At 34.0% G+C, this 23186-nt stretch overlaps 1 protein-coding gene, 1 non-coding gene and 1 pseudogene across 5 annotated transcripts; all 3 read right to left on the reverse strand.

The window, feature by feature from the left end:
- Positions 1 to 407: 407 nt before the first annotated feature.
- LOC103501880 (SWR1 complex subunit 6) lies at positions 408 to 8195 on the reverse strand. 4 transcript variants are annotated; one of them, XM_008465613.3, is made up of 5 exons: positions 7931 to 8195; positions 7588 to 7719; positions 7362 to 7464; positions 814 to 917; positions 408 to 727 (listed from the first exon to the last, which is right to left on the reverse strand). In XM_008465613.3, the coding sequence occupies exons 2-5, from the start codon at positions 7690 to 7692 to the stop codon at positions 524 to 526; spliced, it is 516 nt and encodes a 171-aa protein (XP_008463835.1). In that variant the 5' UTR covers positions 7693 to 7719; positions 7931 to 8195; the 3' UTR covers positions 408 to 523. The 4 variants fall into 4 exon arrangements, with proteins under 4 accessions (XP_008463835.1, XP_008463837.1, XP_008463836.1 ...); XM_008465615.2 differs by having other exon boundaries at positions 7967 to 8154; XM_008465614.3 differs by having other exon boundaries at positions 7962 to 8152.
- Positions 8196 to 11603: 3408 nt separating this feature from the next.
- Positions 11604 to 13045, reverse strand: LOC107992035 (uncharacterized; annotated as a pseudogene).
- Positions 13046 to 18920: 5875 nt separating this feature from the next.
- On the reverse strand, positions 18921 to 19036 carry MIR390A (microRNA MIR390a). The gene has a single exon (NR_120751.1). It is a non-coding gene; the product is annotated as a microRNA MIR390a (primary transcript).
- Between the last annotated feature and the right edge of the window lie 4150 nt (positions 19037 to 23186).

Below are 23186 nucleotides of genomic sequence, written 5' to 3' on the forward strand. Positions count from 1 at the left end.
TGCGGAAGAATATAGATAACGCAACATGTTGGGGAAGAGTACCCTTCTTGAGCTTTATAATAATAATTAAATTTCATGGGGTCATCAAATTTTAGCAATCAAGAAAGTCCCCCGAAGAAGGGAGTAGTTGATGATGCTATTGGCAAAATTCATCTTTTAGAAAGAATACATTTATGAAGCTTTAGTACTCGAAGACGTTCAAGTAAAGATCGCAATGAAATCGGCTTTCATTCGAAATTTTCATATCTATTTTTGGAAGACTTGTAAAATGTTGCAAAGTTTCTGTTTCTGTTTTAAAATGATAATTAGAATCAAAGATGGATATTGAAAAGAAGAATTCAGATTTTTGTTCCCAACTTTTCATTTTAATAGAACATTGGGAAACTGTTAGGAGTTAGGCCCAGCCGTGAGAAAAAAATGAGTATTAAGACTACATTGTAATTTACAGAGATTTGAGTAGTGAGTACAATATAACCTACAAAATTTGGGTGATTTTATCCACCCGCCTATCACTATCAACCTATTAGGCAACAAATTTCAAACAACGAGTGTCGTTATGTATATTCTGACAACGAGATGAACAAAATCGGATTCCACACCTTATGCACGTGTAGCTCGCAGCAAAACCACAAACTGTGCAAAAATGCCGGCGTGAGGTAGAGCTTGGAGGTCCAACGGCCGCCTTGAAGTATGATGGAACATGTGGAGGCAATGACTCCAAATTTGCCTGTTTTTATTGTAGCTCAACATCAAAACAAACTTCTTTTATTGCAATGTAGTAAGGCCACGAAGTAGAAGAGCTTTGGTACAAACCTCGTGCAGAAGCTCCATGAAAGTCTTGGGAGCTTTCTTAGCTTCAAGTGCTTTTGCTTGTCTAGTTTTCCGTTTAGTGCCCTTTGATTGCCGCTTTATGTATGCTGCATTGTGGTTATAAAGGGGGTCAAGATTACTGACGCTAAATACCAAACAACACTCTAAGGTATAGAAGAGTATAATTCAATCTGTTTGAATCAATGCAAGTATATTGTGGACGCAAAAAAAACAGAATTGAAGTTGACAGGTTCTATTATTCCTTGGAAATTAATTTCATTTTGAAGTGGTTTCTCTATACGAAACTAAACACAAGAGTAAAAAAGGAGGGATGAAAGAGATGATATATCAACCGAATTTGAAGCATGTACAGCCTACAAACAACAGCAACTGGGTTCGACAAGAAAGAGAGAACAGCTTCAAATAATTTGATTGGAGTTTGCGGAGACAAAAACTGATGAAATATCAAATCTCCTCAAAATTATGACACTTCCCTCTGAAAGTCCTATGGATTATTCCTTCCCAAAATCCTATGGGATAGCGTTGACATCAATTAGCCCACACCAACTTGGCTTTTCACCAAATAGGATGACTACACAACAGTTGGCTTGGTGATATTGTCGTAGGAATTTTGAGAAAGACACAAACTCAAACCACACTCCCGTGCCACATAATTATCCACCCCTTGGAAAAACATGATCTTGGTCTTTTCAGCACCAATCGTACACAAAACTCACCAGTTCAGACTAATAAGAAAAGCGAATATCAGCTGAAACTTGTCCAAGAATTAAGAATTAATATCAGCTGAAACATATCACCAGAGTCTTGTAAATTATTTCTCCACCTATCTTCTTGCCAAGTAGGTGGGCAAGAATTTGCAGAAAAAAAGTGTTAAACCCCTTATCATACACACCTACAAGCGTAAGGAAAGAGAAAAGAATGTCCAAGAAGACAGCTCGGCCCAGAAAAATAAATGAGAAACGTAAATGAAAAGAATATTTGGGGGGTAGGTCCCACCAGGGAAAAGGAGGTATTTAAGGAATGTTTTTAGGGATTGGTGAGCCATCTCGTTTTTGGTATGAAAAGCTGCTGTGGAGGCTTTTTGGGAGAACACCAGCTTCTCAAATTGCTGGAGAACCTTTGCTGTTGTTTTTCCTTATTTCTCAGCTTGTTGCTATGATCTTCATTGTTGTTGGGTTTTTCTGAGTGTAGAGGAAGAGTCTTAACAAAATGGTATCAGAGCCACAAACATCCTGGAGAAGACACGAGCTATGGCACAGAAAGAGTGGGAGGATAGATTGGAAACGAATGAGAAGGAAATCAAGGAGTTGAAGGAAATGATGCTCAGTTTACTTAAGAGCATAGAGAATCTGTTGAAGAAGTTAAGGAGAGTAGTCATGCTAAACATAGGGAAGAATCGTGTGCCTCGGATGGATCTGGACTGAAAGGGAAGGGAAAAATCGAAGAGACAGACATGACATCGAGTTTCGCCGGAGATTCATCAGACAAAAGTAAATACAAGAAACGATACTTGTCTTCAATGGAGAGAATCTGGAATCATGGGTTTATAGGGCCGAACACTATTTCGACATCAATGAGTTGGCTGATAAGGAGAAGTGAAGGTAGCCGTCGTCAGTTTTGGTCAGGACGAGGTGGATTGGTTCCGCTGGAGTAATAATCGGAAGAAGGTGTTATCGTGGGAAGACCTCAAGAGGAGGATGTTCGAACACTTCAAGGCTCCCGGTGAAGGTAGTTTGGGGACCCATCTCATACGGATTAAGCAAGACAGATCATACGCATATTGCGTGGAGCCCAAATAGTGAGTGATCGTGATCTGGCCATAAAATTGGCCTAAATGAATGGAGAGGTCGTGGGCCAGTTGTGGCGAAGGCCCAAGCACATAGTGGAAAACAAGCAACGGTAAATATGGAAAAAAAAAATAAGTGAAAACGCAATGATTTTGCGGTGAAACAGATTTCAATCCCGATAAAAGGAAACTACGTGAAGGGAGAGCCATCGATGAAGTGTTTATCGAACAGTGAGTTCCGAGCAAGGCTGGACAAGGGGTTGTGCTTCTAGTGTAACGACAAATATTCGGCAGGGCACCGATGCAAGGTTAAAGTGAACTGTGAGCTCATGTTCTTTATCGCGAATGAAGAAGAAGAATTGGAAGGCGCGAACGAAAAGGAAGAAGTTGAGCCATAAGTGGTGGAGTTCGAAACCTTAGAAGTCAAGGGAGAGACCGAAATTTCGCTTCAGACTATTTTGGGTTTCACTTTGAAGGGTACAATGAAGTTGCGAGGCACAGTGAGAGGTAGAGAGGTAATAATTCACATCGACAGCGGCGCAACACACAACTTCATCCATCAAGGAGTAGTTGAGGAGTTAAACTTACAGTTGGAAGGGAAAAATAAATTCAAAGTAACCATCGGCGATCGAACCGTGTTGGAAGGGAAAGGGATATGCAAGAGAGTTGAGGTTAAACTTCCGGAATTAACAATCATGGTAGATTTCTTAGTGATTGAATTGGGCAGAATTGATTTGGTTCTGGGTATGCAATGGTTGAGCACTACCGGATCTATGGGGATTCACTAGCCTTCGATGACAATGATGTTCATGGCAGGAAAGGCGCAAGTGGTATTAAAAGGGGACCTGTCACTCACAATGACAGAGTGTTCTAAAAAACGATCTCCAAAACGTGGGAAGAAGAGGATCAGGGATTTTTGCTGGAATTCCATAACGTTAAAATCGATGTAGACATCGAGGACAACGAAAGAGAGGAAGAAGGGGAGGAATCGAAATTGCCAATGATTATTAATTTGTTGAAAAGGTACATGAGCTTATTTGAGATGCCGAATGGGTTACCTTCGAGAAGAATCGTGGATCATCGAATATTGACTCTAGACGGACAGAAGCCCATAAATGTTCGTCCCTACAAGTATGGATACATACAGAAGGAGGAGATAGAAAAGTTGGTACCGGAAATGCTTCAAGCGGGAAATATCAGTCCAAGTCAAAGTCCGTATTCCAATCCAATTTTACTAGTAAAGAAACGAGATGGAGGGTGGCGATTCTGCGTTGATTATTGTAAGTTGAATCAGGTAACTATTGTCGATAAATTTCCCATTCTGTAATCGAAGAACTACTGGATGAGTCACACAGTGCTGAGGTTTTTTCGAAATTGGATTTGTGCTCGGGTTACTATCAAATTCAAATGAAGGAGGACATTGAGAAAACGACGTTTCGCACCCACAAAGGACAATAAGAATTCTTGGTTATGTCCTTCGGATTGACCAACGCTCCGACAACCTTTCAATCTCTCATGAACCAAATTTTCAGACCCTTCCTAAGGCGGTTTGTGCTAGTCTTCTACGATGACATATTGGTTTACAACAAGGACATCACGGAACATGAAAGGCATTTGGGAGTAGTGTTTAATGTGATGAAAGACAATCAGTTGTTTGCTAACGAAAAGAAATGCGTAATCGGACATTCTCGATTCAATTATTTGGGCTATTGGATATCAGAAAAAGGAGTAGAAGCTGATGGTGAGAAGGTAAAAGCAATGGTAAATTGGCTCCAACTGAATAATATTTCTAAATTGAGGGGATTTCTCGGTCTAACGGGGTATTATTGGAGATTCGTCAAGGACTATAGGAATATTGCAGCTCCACTGACCATGTAACTGCAGAAAAATGGATTCCACTGGAGTGATGATGCCACAGAAGCCTCTGAATCACTAAAACAAGCAATGATCTCAGTACTTGTTCTAGCACTTCCGGATTTTTCCCTACCTTTCACCATTGAAATAGACGCTTCAGGGATAGGTTTGGGGGCAATTTTATCTCAGAACAGCAGGCCGATAGCATATTTCAACCAGAAATTATCCCCTTAAGCACAAGCAAAACCCATTTATGAAAGGAAACTGATGGCAGTGGTGATGGCTGTTCAGAAATGGTGACATTACTTGTTGGAAAGGAAATTTACAGTACTTTCAGATCAGAAGGCTTTTTGGTTGAACAAAGGGAGGTCTAGCCCTAATTTTAGAGATGGTTAACTAAATTACTGAGGTATGATTTTGAAATTTTGTATCAACCCGGATTGTAGAACAAAACCGCAGACGCCTTATCTCGAGTGAACCATTCCGCTGAATTAAATACTTTAAGGTCCCCCAGGTTGCTGGATGTTGAAATGGTGATGGCAGAGGTGGAAAGAGATGAAGAACTAGAGGAGATAATTAAAATTCTAAAGGAAAATCCAGAAGGGAAAGCCAACTACTAATGGGTGTCGGGCATATTACTCTACAAAGGGCGGTTAGTGTTGTCCAAGAACTCTTCTCTTATTCCTGCGTAGCTTCATACTTTCCATGACTTGGTGTTGGGGGGCTATTTGGGTTTTCTCAGAACCTACAAGCGTATGAATGGAGAAATACATTGGGTTGGCATGAAGAATGATGTAAAAAATTATGTTGAACAGTGCGAAATATGTCAAAGGAATAAAACTGAAGCACTCTCCCCTGCTGGACTATTACAACCATTACCATTGCCAACCTAATCCTTGAAGACTGGACCATGGATTTCATAGAGGGGTTACCTAAGGTGGGGGGTTTTGATAGTATCATGGTCGTAGTTGATCGGTTGAGTAAAATGGCGCACTTCATTACCTTGAAACACCCATTCACCGCGAAACAAGTGGCTGAAAAATTCGTTGAAGAGATCATTAGTAAGCATGGAATACCGAACTCAATTGTCATTGACCGCAACAAGATTTTCTTGAGTCACTTTTGAAAGGAATTATTTACAGCCATAGGAACATCGGTGAAGAGGAGTACAACCTTTCATCCTCAAACAGATGGACAGACTGAGCGGGTAAACCGTTGCCTCGAAACTTATTTACGTTGCTTTTGCAACGAACAGCCAACAAAGTGGCACAAGTGTACACCATGGGTGGAATTATGGTACAACATCACTTTTCACTCATCAGCAAGAACAAACCCATTCCAAATAGTTTATGGCCGCCAACCACCTCCACTGGTTCTATATGGTGACAGGAAAACTAATAACAATAGTGTCGAGCAATTGCTGAAGGAGAGACTTGGTGATTAGTGCCTTGAAGGAGAATCTATTGACGGCCCAAAATAAGATGAAAAAGCAAGCTGATCTCCACCACCGTGAATTGAAATTCCAAGTAGGAGACAAGGTTTATTTGAAATTGCGACCTTATAGACAGCAGTCTTTAGCGAGGAAATGTTGTGAGAAGCTAGCTCCAAAGTTCTATGGGCCATATCGCATAATTGAAGAGATTGGGGAAGTAGCTTACCGTTTGGACCTCCCACCCGAGGCAATGATACACAATGTGTTTCATATTTCACAGCTGAAATTGAAATTGGGAAAAACACAGCAAGTACAGCACTTGCACCAGCATTGATTGAAGAATTTGAGCTGCAAGTTGAACCTGAAGCAGTATTGGGTGTCCGCTGGAACAGTGAAATGGGAGCTAACGAATGGTTAGTGAAATGGAAGGGACTACATGTCAGTGAAGCGATGTGGGAGTCCGTTTACGCTATGAACCAGCAATATCCTTCACTTCACCTTGAGGACAAGGTGAGTATCGAGCCCGACGGTATTGTTAGACCCCCTATCATACACACCTACAAGCGTAAGGAAAGAAAAAAGAATGTCCAAGAAGACAGCTTGGCCCAGAAAAATAAATGAGAAAAGTAAATGAAAAGAATATTTGGGGGGTAGGTCCCACCAAGGGAAAGAAGGTATTTAAGGAATGTTTTTAGGGATTGGTGAGGCATCTTGTTTTTGGTATGAAAAGCTGCTGCGGAAGCTTTTAGGGAGAACGCCAGCTTCTCGAATTGCTGGAGAACCTTTGCTGTTGTTTTTCCTTATTTCTCAGCTTGTTGCTATGATCTTCATTTCTGTTTGATCTTTTCTTGTGAACTCTATTGGTTATATAAATAAAAAGCTACAGGCAGTTTCTACATTGTTGTTGGGTTTTTCTGAGTGCAGGGGAAGAGTTTTAACAGAAAGCTTAACCCAATCACCAAATTCTAGTTCTGAAAGCTGCATTGCCGAATGCAGCTTGCATCCTTCTCCATTATCACCCCAACACTCAGGAACTGTAAAATCCCTAGAAAAATACATAGGAATGAACCTGGAATATCTCACCCTTAGTCGCTGATTAGTAATCCAGGTACCATTGCAGAAATTCGGGCAATTAACGAGTACTAAAAACTCCATGGCCAATGCGATATCTGAGTTTTGATGCTGGCCATCTTGGCCTTTTTTTTCACAGAATTTCTAAGGATGGAGAAGATGGAAGTTTTCTCGAGCATACACCAAAGTCTATAGGATTAATAAATAACAAAAATCGAAGGACCAAAAGCAATTCTGGCTTGCTTTCACATTGAATTAGATGATTGGAGTAAGCAGTACAACAGAAAAAAAATGAGAAAATATTAGATGTCTAACATTTGATGGATGTAATTGAAGAGAGCACCCTACAAGAAAAAGGCCAAAGTGGAAAAAAGATGAATGAATAACCTTGATCATCATCATCGAGAGAAGCATCCTCATCGTCAATGTTTTCGACTACTTCCATTCCCGCATTGTCATTTTCCAATGCTTCGAGACGAGCAAGTGCTGCCTGAAGAGCAGAAAAACCAAGATTAAAAACGTACATCGTAAATATAGAGTACAGCCTTAAACTAATCAATTACAGCACCAATAACTCACAACAAAGAAGCAAAATCTAGTTCACCAAACAAACCTGCGTACGGTTGTCGCTGCTGGCTAGGGCAGCAACCATCTTAGGAGCAACCTTCCGAGTACGGCTAGACATACGTCGGAATGGATTCGTAGAATCATCATCCATCGCTAGTTACAATCGCACACTCAGATCCTTGAATGGAAAAGACGAATCGATTTAAAATTAGAGCAATGAAACAGGTAGAGAATTCTCATAAGAAATAATACAATAAGAAATCACAAAAGTAGAGTCGCAGCAAGAAAAAAAAAAACCCTATGTTTCGCATAATTAGATTTTGAGCAGTGTTACGAATACAGGTATGTATGTATGTATTCGACCGTAATGTAAAGTGTGAGAACTAAACTGAAATGAGCGAAAGAGAGGAAGTTCCAAACCCTACGACTCGGAGAAGAAGAAGAGTGGCGGAATTTGAGTCGATAGAGTTCCGGTGAATGTTCAGTTTTCTCAACTCCGGCGACCGGCGTTATTTAAACTGGAAAGTTACGCCTACGGCGGCCGAGTGCCAAAGTCTACCGTGGAGTTAAACCGCTATTACTACACCGTTCTAAAATGGGTTGGTATTAAATAAAATTCAATTTAATTTTTGTTAGTAACAATCGATGCAGCTGAACGAAACTCACTTTACAACACAAAAAAGTTTATGTCAAATTCACAAAACCTATTTAAATTTAAACATTAGAGATTATATCGAGTTTAACTCTAACAAAATTGTAAAGTTTAATATTTATTAAATATAATAAAATAAACTTCATTGCTCCTAAAATATAACAAAATTTTTTATTTATCTATTATAAAATATGACAATATATATTATTTCATAAATCTGAACTTTTACAACTTTTAAACTTTTTCCACATTTACAATAATTTTTATAAAATATTTATAAATTTATTAACCTATTTATTTTATGAAATTTATAGTTTGAGCCTATTTAATTTCTAGAGAATTTATGTACTATTTTATGTTATTATGTTTTTATTGTATCAAATTTTTTAATTTTAAATTTTAAATCCTCGAATTATATGGGACTAAAAATACATAATTATATCAAATAAAAACAAAACATTTAGAAATACCGATATGTATTACAAATAACAATTGTATAATTTTGTAAAACATAAATGGGTATTCTCAAAAATATAAAAAAGTGGCGAAGTATTTAGAACAATTCAAAAAATGGAAAAAATCTAGAGGCTCTCTGTATAAAATATGAAAAATACTCCATCAACTATGCCGTCAACAACACGCGCAATATATTTGCGATCATTTAGATTTGGCTATTGTTTAGTACACGATTAGATATGCTACAATTTATTTTTCAATTCCGTCGTTTAATTTTGTTACACGATCGTTTAATTTGGTTACGTTTAAAATTGGTTACACGATCGTTTAGATTTGGATTTGACTATTGTTTGGTACACGATCATTTAGATATGGCTCCAATTTATTTTTTCAATTATACCGTTTAATTTTGTTACACGATCGTTTAATTTGGTTAGGTTTAAATTTGGTTACACGATCATTTAGATTTGATCGGACTTTTAGATTTGACTAAAGGATTTTTTAAAATTCTTTTGCTATAAAATCATTTATTTTTGTATAAGATCGTTTAGATTTATTACACGATCGTTTAAATTTGGCTAAACGATTTTTTAGATTTTGGTAAATGATTTTTAAAATTCTTTTGGTACACGATTATTTAGATTTGTTGATGATTTATTTTTTTACACGATTGTTTAATGATTTTTTTCAAGATTTTTTATAAGATTTGCTATTTTTTTACACGGTCGTTTAGATTTGGTTATTAAAATTCAAACGATGCAAAAAAAAAAAAAGAAAAGAAGAAAGACGAAAAAAATATTAAACGACGTAAAAAAGAATAAAAAAAAAAAAGACATTGAATGAAATCCCAAAATCAAAAAAGAAGAAAGATGATGGAAAGATTTAACGACGTAAAAAAATTGAAAAATAAGAAGGATTATGAAAAAAAGTCGCAGAAAAGAAGAAAGACGAAGAAAGAAATCGCATAATGAAGAATACGATTTTATCGCGAGAAAGAAAAAAAAAGATAGAAAGACAAACCTGAAATATTTAAAAAATGACTAATTTTATAGGTTTTATTAGATGTCGATAAATTTTCCTAACATAAATAATATTTTTTTAAAATAAATCATGTTTTGCGCTTTTATAAACTCTATCAATGAAAAAATGGTAGGAAATAAACATTGAAATGGTTAATTATTTTTAAAAAAATATATAGAAATACCAACTAAAGCTCATACCAAAAACAAGGTCTACATGTTACCCTTGTAATTGCAAGGAAGAGCTGGAAGTTAAATGGCATTAATGTAAACCCAATAAGAATCAAGGTCAAATAATATTTTTTTACCAATTAGCTATACATGTTCAAATATATAGAGTTCCTTTGTTTCGTAAATTAGTATTTTAAAAAATAACCAATTTAAAGAAAGAGTAATGATCACAAATAGTTTATAAGTTATGTCTCTTCTTTCCATTGTCATTAAAGAACTTTCTCTTTGTTATTTTTTCTTAGTGACCCGTTGTTTGAAATTTGAAAAGAGAGTTTTTAGAGATGCCTTATCTATCTATACCTTCCATAAAACCTTCCAATTATGATCAAGGAGTAGGAGTGGGCAGACACAAAATAAATGACTACTGACCGATGAGACATCTTTTCATTAAAAACTAAACATTTTTGGACATAGTCTCAATTTCACTAAACCTAGTTAAGGATGAACGGCCCACAAAATAGGTAATAGGGCCCATCGAAGTTTGAAGAGTGCAATGGGCCCATGGGCCAGACCGTTGGCCTGAAAAGAAGGCGGCTGATACGTGCCAGAAATTAATTAAATGTGCCTCCAAAAATTTAATGAAATTTAACCCCACTATTACTCAAATTCAATTTTTACCCACCACCAACTTTCTTTTCTTTACTTTATACTTTTAATTACTCACCTATACATAAATATAATATACTTCTCCCATATTCTCCAACGTTAAATTACTTTTACTTCCATTATAAATTTATAAGAATAAATAACTATTTATGTTAGGTATAAAACATTTTGAATGAAACAAAAACACAAGGTCTTTGATACCAATGTAAAGGTTTTGAGGCTACATTTGTAATTTACTAAATAGTACTTTTTTTTTACAAATATTAACTATTTATAAATTACTTTTCTCGTATCTGTTTCAGTCTATTTGGGATCCATGCATGTAGTGATTAAGTGAGTAATAAAGGAAGCGTAGCTCTTTAGTTGATGATCTTTTCTTAGTACAACAGTTGTGAAATAAGATATCAAACCTCTCATTTTTAAGATTGAAGTTTTTGCATAATTCCTAATAGTGCATTTAGGGGAAGGATTGAATTATGAAAGAGTTAGTATTATGATAAAACTAGTGTTATAATAAACCTAGTTTTATCATAACCCTTGCTTGGGGGAAGAGTTAAGAAATATAGTTTTATGATAAGAGGTGTTTGAGGGAAGAGTTATGTGGAAAGGGTTATTATAGGATTATGAATAAGATGTGTTTGAGGGAAGGATTATGTGGGTAGGTTTATGGGGAGTCTATGATAAGATATGTTTGGGAGAAGCGTTATTTGCGTAGGGTTATAAATATTAATTTTTTTTACTTATTAATTTTTTAAATACGTCGAACCCCTCTTATTGCATATTGTTCTTTTCTATGTGTAATGTTATTAAATTATTAAAAACAATTGACAAATTTCGAAATAATTTGTTAACAAATTGTAGCAATTTTATTCAAAGTCATTGTTTACAATTACAAACTACTTATTGCGTATATTTGTAATTAGCGATAGCGTCGTACATTTGTTTTTACTTCTTATGTAGCAGTTGAACGCCATAATGTTCGAATTATTACTATTCGCCTAAACATTTTTAAACGTAGAAGGAAAAAACAGAAAACATACGCATACAGTTGACCATTGATAGATTCTCATGCAAATTAAAATAGTGCACAATAAAGAGTGGATAAAAGAAAGTTAAGCTTTTACTAAATGCAGTTAAAAGTTCAGTACACACAGCGACCAGATGGGTATTTCTATGATAACCTCCCACTTGCTTTTGATATATCAAGATATTATCCACAGTTTAAAAAAAGAAAAAACTAAGTTGGCCTATTGAAGGAAGGAAGGAAGCCATCCACCGCATCATCAATCACCCTTTCTCCTAAAAGAACACGACTCGGTGAGTCTAGCACGTCCTTCTGTTGGCTGGGATAAGACTGTTTGACAGTTACCGCATACCACAACAATTTGAGAGTGGCTGAAGACAGTGGTACTGCATTTTGTTGACAAAAACAATTATCATCAGAAATTTCAATCCACATCATCTTCAAGTAGAATCCAAAAGAGTTGCAAATATATCAAACTAGTGATAAGTGATGGAACTTACATGTTGAAACATCCTTGGCACTTGACGTCCTTCAAATTGTCAACATATGACAATTAAAGCAGTATTGTAAGGATCTCATAATATTATAGAAATTAAGACAAAAAAACAGAAACATTAACTACTGAACAAAGAGAACTTGGTGATACGACACTAGATTGATGTGCAAAATTTGAACAGTCACAAGAAATGACATGGAAAGGAAATAGAAGAAAAAGAATACCATGAAGGAGTTGGGTGATTGCACAAGACGCTTGAGTTTGTGCTCCCTCTTCTTTAACTCAGCAAGAGGATTTCAGTAAATCAATATCGTTTTAAAGAACTTGTAGATACAAAAACAAAACATCCCATTTCAACAACTCTAGAGTTAACAACCCGATACGCCTTTTCAAGGCCACAGACATTGAAACAAAAACTAACATTAAATTAATAAGAAAGGGAGTATAGCAAAACAACAAAATCAGCAAACGGTATCTTCTACACTTGGAAAGCCTAAACATAATTAAGAACATTCCATTTGTTTGCAATTCTCCGAAATCAATAAGCGCCAGCATGTGTTTGAATGTGAATAACTTCAATGTTTGACGTTTTTTGTGCATAATTCCATTCAAATTTCACTGCAGGGCTCCAACTTTTTATTTAAAAATTGGAGAATGAAACAAGAATCCCCTTTATTCTCAACCCACGTTATAAAACATAGTCTGCCACTAATTTCTTACAATACCCATCTCCCAAAATATCGTTCACATGATTCTCAATCATCAAACATTCCTTCAAAGAAAAATTAAATCGAAAAACACAACCCAAAAAGACAACCATACCTTTAAATGTAAACAAAGGATTGAAATGTATCAATTATTCTACCAAAATACAAATCCATCATTTAAGAGAGTATAAAGTAAAAAACCCCTGAGCTTAACATACACCTAAATACATTAAACTAAGCATTCATACAATTCGGGAGAAACAAACATGGAAAATAACATATTCAAAAGAGAAACAAAATAGAATAAATCGAGTAGAAGAGGAATGAGAACTCACCATAAATATAGAATAAACAATAAAGCAGTAACAACAATTGAACTCCATCCTAGTAAACGTAAAGTAACTTTTTAATTAAAAAAAAACCCTAAAACACAAAATTCTCCTCGTATTTCTACTGCAAAATAACACCCGTCAACCAAAATTGGCAGAAATAGAGGGTGACGAAGAACGTTTAACAAACAAATTCAAGAGAAATTAGAAGCAAACCTGAAGAACTGAAGGAAGGAAGAAAGGAAAGGAAGACAGAGGAGAACGAAAAGAAAAATCAGATTTATTTAATCATACCGGCCGAACTTCTGTTCAAAGAATCGACGCAAATTGAAAATGGAAGAGAATAGGGAGAATAAGAAACGAAATCGGAATTGAAAGAAGAAGAGAATCAAAGTGAGAGCAGAGAATCGAAGAGAAGTTGAAGACGATTGAGGAGAGCGTAAACACGGGTTGAAGAAGGGTTTTCGGTAGATTTAATTTGGAAGGGGAAGAGATAAAATCGGGTTTATGGAAACCTTAAAACTAGGGTTTCCATAACCCGATTACCAAACGCGGGTTAGGGTTAAGTAACCCTAATCCCACAGTGTTAATTCGCCGCCCAAACGCCCCCTAAAAATTTAGTACATTTTCGTGTTCATCCTTAATTTATCGATCCATATTAATTAATTTGCTTCAAATTTCATGTTACAATTATGTTTAAAAAATTATCAAATTATTTAGATGAAAAAACTTAGTTGCAATTCAAAAGACATATACTTTCAAATAAATATATGCGATAATAAATGATAAAATATAATATGATATATAAAATAACTAAAATGATTTACAAATTTAGTACTGATTTATCGAATATCATAATTAGTTTTTTAAAATTAAAATTTACTAAAGAACTATTTTACTTCTTGTGGCAGCATTTTAACTGGGAACGAATTTGTATCTCATGTCAACTGAAATAGTCTTTTATATTGACCATATAACATAGAGTTTTTATCATATTTTATATGAGAATAATTAATTTCTATCATCCAATATTGAAAGAATGTATTTCATGCAAATATATGTCAATTTTATCTTATTCTCGTTGATCTTCATTTCCTTTTCAGTTATTTTTTTTTACAATGAAAATGAAACTCTAACCTAAGGATGGTTAGTACAAGTTTTTTTTTTTCTCTAAAAAATGTATATTATAATTGTCTGTGTATCTAATTAATTTAACCTTTTAAAATATATTTATATTTTTTTGGGAAAAAGGTTGAATATAATGAACTAAACAACTCAATTGAATACAAACATACACTTAAGTGAGACGATGTAATAAGACTTTAGATATATGAAAACAAACAAATACTTGAAAGAACTTCAAAACCTTTACAATGCCTCAAATTGTAGTTGATGTACGCTTTTGATAAGCACTGTTCTAAAGACAATTATTCGCTTTGCACGAGATTACAACCACACTGCAATAATCACGGTGGGATACAATGACTAACTTAAGTAAACTTACAACCTTGAACTACTCGAATCTAATAGAACTCTTGGATATTTGCTCTCAACTCAACACAAGAACAAAAGAAAGAGAGAGATAAAATGAATATAATGAATGGAGATAACTTTTCGATTTTGGAACCCGATTCTACAAATGAAGGAACAAGTTACTATTTAATTATAGGCTATCAACTTAGTTACTATCTAAAATATAAAATTAAATCAAATAAATACAAAAGTTGAGACATTTGTCAAATTTAACTCAATTTTATTATTATTTGACTAAAATCAAACCTAACTCATTGAAATTGAATAAACAACAAAGATAACTTACATACATGTTATATTTGTACATAAAACAACATCCTAATTTGATAGTTTAAATTCAATTTTTATATTTCAAAATGCATTAAATTTTCACTATATTTCGCTATAAATATTCAACATATTAAATTAAATTTATTAAGTGATTTATTTCTACTGAAAATTTTCTTTGGATGATATTATTTATTGTGAGTCACAAATGTATATTATATTAAATTATATAAGTCGGATTTAAAGTACTCCATGAAATAGTTTATCAGAAATCTTCATTTTTTAAAGTAATGGTAGTTAATTGTGTAATTAAGATTATAAAAATAAATAAATTCAAATTAATGTTTAAAATGGAATGCAATCCATATTAGTTATATAATTATAAGGGGTTTTTTAAATAAAAAACGTTCGACCATCTAGAATAAAATCACTAAAATACAGCATTTATCAAACTATAAATATTTTATGAAAGGTTATATTTTTGATAATTTTTTTAATTATATAAATGTAAATAGAAAAACCTGAACACATCTAAATTAACTTTATTTACTGTAAGAAAAACAAATTAAATAACTGTTATAATTAATTTTGATGGGTTTGCTTGATATTAATTTGTCGACATTATTATAATGCTCCTTTTGGAAATGACACGTTAAATAATGTTATTAGAATTTAATTTTGGAAATCAAGCCTCCATTTAGAGAAATTATTTAAAATCTAATGGTTTGACAATGTCTTTTTTTTTTTAATATATATTTTACTATATTTATAAATAAGTTGATCAATTTACTATAATCCCAATCAAAATATTAATATTATAACAAAAATTACAAATATGACTATATCAAACTTGGAGACCAAACATGTTAAAGAACAAAACAGTTATATAATTTAATAAAGGATTCTTGTCAATTAGTTCACCAATATAGAATTTAAGTAGTGATTTGACCATCAATACTTAAACGTGCAATCCATTTATGAACAGTTCGCAACTATTTGAAAACAAGCTGCAACCTATAATTTCTCTTATGGCAAGCGAAACAATCTACCCACAAAAACCTTGAACAACAGATTTTTTTTGCCAAAAGATTATAATTCCCCTCAATATATCATATCTAATACTAATAGGTCCTTCCAACTTAAGTTGGCTATTTTAAACATAAAATTTATCTTTATATTTAATTAAAATTTCAAATTTTCAATTTTATATAAGATAAATGCATTATTATTATTATTATTATTATTATTACTATTATTATTATTTTAAATACGGAAGATAATGAAGACTTATTAAACACACAAATAAATTGCATATATCAAAATTCATTTTAAGAATCGATTAGATTCAAAATGCAAGTACCAAATAAATATAAAACGAGAAGTTCAAAGATGGAAGTTGTAGTTTAAGCCAACTTATGCTCTAACATAAAGTTCTTAGTCTGCCACGGAATCACATTGTGTAATATCAAATATGATCCATCTATTATACTATAATTTTCTAATTTTTTAAATTTTGGGAAAATTAGTTTATTATTAATTATGTTATTGGTATATTTTTTTTGAGGAAAATTATTGATCTAATTTTTTTTCTTTGGATTATAAATTTATTATTAATAATATTATTCTTTTGAAAATCAAATTATACTGAGGGTTTTACTTCACTCATTAAGAACAATCTTTGAAATTTTTCTGATAAATTGTGTATATACATTGTATAGATCATATAAATGCAAAACATCTGAAGTGTATACAAAAATATCACTTATTCAAGAAGTTCGTTTATTTCTAATATTAATATTCTATTAATAACTATTTCAAAAGGTGTGATATAAGAATAAATGAGTTAGAATAATAAATAAAACAAAAAAAAAAAAATTCATACTTAGTGATATTCTTCTTTTTCATTTTACTCACAGTGAATCCAAATGTACATGCAAGAGAGTAATATATATTATACATAATTTCCACAAATATTTTTTTGGTTGAAAAAAGAAATTTAGAATTATTAATTGTACACGTCTAATTAAATTAATTTGAATAAATATAAATTTTCAATTTAATTATAAACATTATAATACACAATTATGCCTAAGATTTCAAAGAAAAACAATATTAAACCTCACTTTTGTTAAAGTTTCTTAGTTTTGACACATTTGTCCATTGATTGAACTTTTCTTATTTGATACAATTGAGATGGCCAGTCAATTTACACAGACTTTTACATTGACTTATTACTATAATTAAAATTAGTAAAAATTGAATAAAGGATATAATAATTAACCAAGTTTAGTGTCTAATTTAATAAATTCGTATGATATGATCCACAAGAGCCATAAAAATCAAATGCTTAGTGATAACCTGAAAAAAAAGGAAATTTTTGTAGACTCCAAAAAGATTGATTCACTATAGGTCAGTCATGAGATCAGAAAACATAATCTATAAGTATGGAGGCTGGCCAATTAAGTCATCCATATGAAGCTTGATAGGAGCTAAGGTCACTCTGTGAAAATAAAAATTATGCCAAAGTGTTTTACTTTTGCATATGTTTGGGAAGCAAATCAAACAATTCTTAACGGTTAGTAACAAATTGATTGATTATCCAATAATTTAATTAGTGAATGATTCTTACAAAAAGAAATACTTATTTCTATGTAATAAAGTTAAGAGAGGAGCTCGTGATTTGGAGATATACATTGAAATACATCCAACATTCTTTATTTCTCTAACTCTCTAAACTATTAATGACTTAAAGTCGTTGGAGTGCTAGTGTAACTAAGTAGTACCATACAGTGCAAGTTTCTCCTCTACGATGTTAGCACCAAATTTCCTTATCAATATTAACTATTAAATTTTTTAGGAATAAATGCTAATCTCATCCCACCTAATAAAAGAATAACCTCCTTTTCCTACTCTAATCCAAAATCCCAAAAAAATAAAAAAAATAAAAAATAAAATAATAATAATAATAAAAAAAGAAAGATAAACCAATGCTTATATTATTTATTTATTTATTATTATTATTATTATATATAAGGCAATCTTACCCCTTTGGGACAACTCTATTTATTGATCAGGCACCTTCTTCTTCTTCTTCTTCTTCATATTTGGTCTCTCTTTCTTAGTGCTACATTTTTTATTCATTTTGTACAAGTCAATCCCATCTTGTGTTATATTTCTTTTCAATTTTTTATTATGTTCTAATAATTGGCAAATTCTCACTCTATATATATGATTAAATGTCCAAACTTCCTAATTTCCCTTTTATTCCTTACTAATTAAATCCAACTTTATATATTATTTCTTTTAATTGCTTCCAACAAAATAATGAGTGTCTATATTTTACACTATTCAAAACCCTAAAAAAGAGGGCAAAAAACCTATATTTGACAAATAGATCAAATTTAATAAACATATATATATATATATATATTATATCAGCATTACATTAAATTACTACAAACTTAATTAGAAGATTATAGGGTTCTTAATTTAATTTATTCTATTTTTACTGCAAAATTTATGTTAATATGTCCCCTTGACACACTACTTCCCCCTATGCCCTAATGTTTGAACATCAATCCTTCGTTCCCATCCAACCCTACACGTGTCCTCTCTAATGGCCTACATTAAAAGAAAACAAAAGAAACTTCCATTTTTCTTCACCCGTTTTTAGAGAAAAAAAAAATTGTATTTTTCTCCCCAGTTTTTTCCCATCTTAATGTCTAAAAATTAGCAACTTACAGTCATCTAAACCTGAACAAAAATGGCCTGAAAATATATTTCCAGTCAATGCTGGAAAAGAAAACAGAAATAAAATAAATAAAGAAAAACAAGCTCTCAAATTTACCCAACACATCTTCCCCCATAAAGTAGTCAGTTCAAAATATAATTTCGATGGTTTTAAAGAAATATATATTATATATAATTCCATATATTATTTTACAGCCATAGAAGAAGTAATAGAAAAAAGAGGAAAAAAGAAGAAGACAAATTAAATACCTGGGATAGGAGAAACGACGAAGTTAAAAAAGGAGATATATATTTAGAAAAAGAGCAAGAAGAAGCCATGAAACTCAGGATAGATAGCGCCGGAAAGCAGGGCGACGAAAATGAATATATTCGGGTAATCTTTCTTATATTTGGTGGCGCTATCCCTCCTGAGCTTTACAGATTCTCCGGTGCCGGCTGGGGAAGCATTGGATCGGCGCCCGAGATGAAACCCCAAAAGGAGCTATGAAAGAAAAGAGCAAAGGGATGAGCCATATTTATAAGAACAAAAAACAAATAATTTTAGCCAGTTAGTTGATAGTTGTAGAGTTCATACCATTTCAATTATTATTAATATTAATAACAACAACAATAATAATAATAGTGGGTGCAAAGACGGTCCAAAATATCAAATCCAAAATTTAAAATAATAACGTCAAATAAATTTTTAAAACAATTTTGTGAAAATTGACAAATTATTTAAGAGGTTAAATAATGGGGTTTTTTTTTTTCTTTCTATTAAACATTGAGGGCAGATGGGTAATTATGCCTAATGGCATAATTGAAATTATATCAATTTTTTTCTTTTCTTTTAGGTTAACAAGAAAAGAACAAAAAGAAGAAGACAAGAAAAAGGGGCAGCCGTTTTTGATATACAGAAAGAGAGAGAGAGAGAGTGACGGCGGAAGATTGATCTGCACAGGCGCGGCGGAAGGACTTCGGCGGCGTGACTTTTCCGACAACAGGTCGGCCTTCACCGTGACGAGTCAGCGTCAGTTCTTCGCGTGGTTTCGGCGGTCTACGGCGTCGGTCCTTTCGATTCTTTCAGCGCCGTTGGTCGGTTTTTCGGGTTCATTCCGGTAGACAGCGTCGGGTTGACGACGTGGGCAAACTCTCGGGTCTCTTCAGCGTCGGTTTTCTGGTTTTATTCCGACGAGCAGCGTCGGTTTACAGGCAGTGGTAAACGGTCAGTGTTGTCTTTCTGGGGTTCAATACAGCGGGTCTCTCATTCTTGGTTGATGGTATATTTTGAGTTTGTCTCTTAATTACAGATTGTTGAATTGTAAATTTCTGTAATTGTTCCTCACATTTGCTCGAAATAAAATCCTCCAAACTGGTTCTCAAAGTGGATGTAGACCAAATTGGTCGAACCACTATATATCGCTGCGTTCTTGTTCTTTTATTATTCTCTGATTTATTCTGAATTGTGCATTCTGAATTAACAAGTTTGGTTTCACAATCTGAATTGGTAAAGAAAAGTATAACAAGTGGTATCAGAGCTCCGTTCGATCCAAAAGGAAATTTGGGTTTTGAGTAGTAGTTCGAAGTTGGCATATCTTGGTTAAATTTCTTTTCTGTAAAGATGGCTTCTACACGATTTGAAGTGTCTAAGTTTAATGGACATGGAGATTTTGCTCTTTGGAGAAAAAAGATTAGAGCTATTTTGGTTCAACATAAAGTAGCAAAGATCTTAGATGAAGAGAGACTTCCAGATAATATTACAGAAAGTGAAAAAAGAGATATGGATGAAATGGCCTATTCGACTATTCTTCTGTATCTGTCAGATGAAGTTCTTAGGCTAGTGGATGAGGCTACTACTACAGGGGAGTTGTGGAAAAAGCTGGAGAGCCTTTATTTGACCAAGTCATTGCCAAATAAAATATATATAAAGGAGAAGTTCTTTGGATATAAAATGGACCAAAGTAAAAGTTTAGAAGAGAATCTGGATGAATTTCAGAAGATTGTAGTTGATCTCAATAACATTGGTGAAAAGATGTCGGATGAGAATCAAGCAGTGATTCTTTTAAATTCACTACCAGAAACATATCGAGAGGTTAAGGCTGCTATTAAATATGGTCGGGATTCATTGACCATGAGTATAGTGTTGGATGCCTTGAAAACTAGAAATCTCGAGATCAAGAAAGAACGCAAAGATGGCGAGTTACTAATGGCCAGAGGGAGGAGTGAGAAAAAGAGCTGGAAAGGTAAAGAGAGGAGTTTCAGATCAAAATCCAAGGGAAAATCTAGAAAGTGTTTCCTTTGTCATAAAGAAGGACACTTTAAGAAAAATTGCCCTTTGAATAAGAGCAGAGAAGCATCAACCAGTGAAGCGAATGTTACTGATGGGTATAATTCAGCAGAGATCACTGATGGGTATGATTCAGCAGAGACTGGGTATGAGTCTGCAGAGGTTTTGATGGTGTCTCACAGAGATATACAGGATGCTTGGATCATGGATTCAGGGTGTACCTTTCATATGACTCCTCATCGGGATTTTCTGACTAACTTTCAGAAAGTTGATGGGGGAAAGGTCTTATTGGGTGACAATGGTACATGCGATGTAAAAGGAACTGGTTCAGTGCAAATTGCAACACATGATGGGATGGTAAGAATTCTTACCAATGTGCGGTATGTTCCAAAACTTAAACGTAATCTAATATCCCTTGGGGAATTAGATAGATCAGGTTGTACCATAAAATCTGAAAATGGAGTTATGAAAGTTACCAAAGGTTCTCTAGTTAAACTGAGGGGAACTTTAAGACATGGTCTATATGTGTTGGAAGGTACTACAGTTTCAGGCAGTGCTGCTATCGCGTCAGGTAAAATTACAGATATGTCTATGTTATGGCATAAAAGGCTAGCTCATGTGAGTGAAAGAGGCTTACAAGCTCTATCCCAACAAGGTTTGCTAGGAGGAGTTAAGAATGTTGAACTCCCATTTTGTGAACACTGTATAATGGGAAAGTCTACCAGAGTAAAGTTTGGGAAAGGGAAGCACACAACCAAAGGTATTTTGGATTATGTTCACTCAGATTTGTGGGGTCCTACGAAAGAGGTCTCTATGGGAGGTTCGAGATACTTTATCTCTATCATTGATGATTTCTCAAGAAAAGTATGGATTTATCCATTGAAACAAAAGGATGAAGCCTTTGGAAAATTCCTTGAATGGAAGAAGCAGGTTGAGAACCAAACAGGTAGGAAGGTTAAGTATCTGAGGACAGATAATGGCTTAGAGTTTGTAAATAACAAATTCAACAAGTTTTGCAAATCTGAGGGAATCACGAGGCACTTTACTGTTACATACACTCCACAACAAAATGGTTTGGCTGAAAGGTTTAACAGAACTATCATGGAACGTACAAGGTGTCTCTTGACTAATGCTTCTTTACCATTGAAATTTTGGGGAGAAGCTGCCCAAACAGCGTGTTATCTCATTAATAGGAGTCCTTCTACCGCTTTAAACTTAAAGACTCCTCAGGAGGTCTGGACAGGTAAGGCTCCAAGTTTAGAACATCTTAGAGTGTTTGGATGCACAGCTTATGCTCATGTTAAAGATGGAAAATTGAACAAGAGGGCACTGAAATGCATGTTTATTGGGTATCCTCAGGGTGTCAAAGGTTATAAACTTTGGTGCATTGAAAAAGGGATGAATAAATGCATTATCAGTAGAGATGTAACCTTTAATGAGACTGAAATGCCTTACTGTGTTAAAGAGCAGCAGAAACAACAGACGGGTGATCATGTTGTGACAGAAGTTAGAATTGCTTCAGAAGTACGACCATCAATTGACTTAGATAATCAGCCGCCACTGGTTTCAGAAATAGAGGATACACAACAGTCTGAATTTGATGGTATCCAATCTCAACAGGAGAGGATTTTGATTGATGAGGGAGCTTTTATTGAAGAAAGCTCAAGTAACAATGACCTACAGAATTATCAGCTTACCCGTGACAGAGTTCAGAGGGAAAGACATGCACCTATAAGGTATGGTTATGCTGACTTAGTTGCTTATGCTCTCACTTGTGCAGCTGACAGTATTGAAGCAGAGCCTCTTACCTTTGAAGAGGCAATTGTATCTGATTCAAAGAAACAATGGAAGGATGCCATGGAAGAAGAATTGTTCTCTTTGCATAAGAATCAGACATGGTCATTGGTTCCAAAGCCTCCTAATCAGAAACTTATTCAATCAAAATGGATTTACAAAATTAAGCCAGGTACAGGAGGTAACAGTAAGCCTAGATATAAGGCTAGGTTGGTAGCCAAGGGCTACACTCAGAAGGAGGGAGTTGATTTTCATGAGATTTTCTCTCCAGTGGTGAGGCATTCGTCTATCAGATTAATTTTATCTATTGCTGTTCACTTTGACATGTTTATTGAACAGATGGACGTCACCACAGCATTTCTTCATGGAGAATTGGAGGAAGTGATCTACATGGCTCAACCTAAGGGCTATGAGGTGAAGGGTAAGGAAGACATGGTTTGTCGACTTCACAAGTCCCTCTATGGATTAAAACAATCCCCAAGACAGTGGTACATCAGGTTTGATACTTTCATTCT

Source organism: Cucumis melo, chromosome 11 (assembly GCF_025177605.1).
Source record: "Cucumis melo cultivar AY chromosome 11, USDA_Cmelo_AY_1.0, whole genome shotgun sequence".
NCBI classification, from domain to species: domain Eukaryota; kingdom Viridiplantae; phylum Streptophyta; class Magnoliopsida; order Cucurbitales; family Cucurbitaceae; genus Cucumis; species Cucumis melo.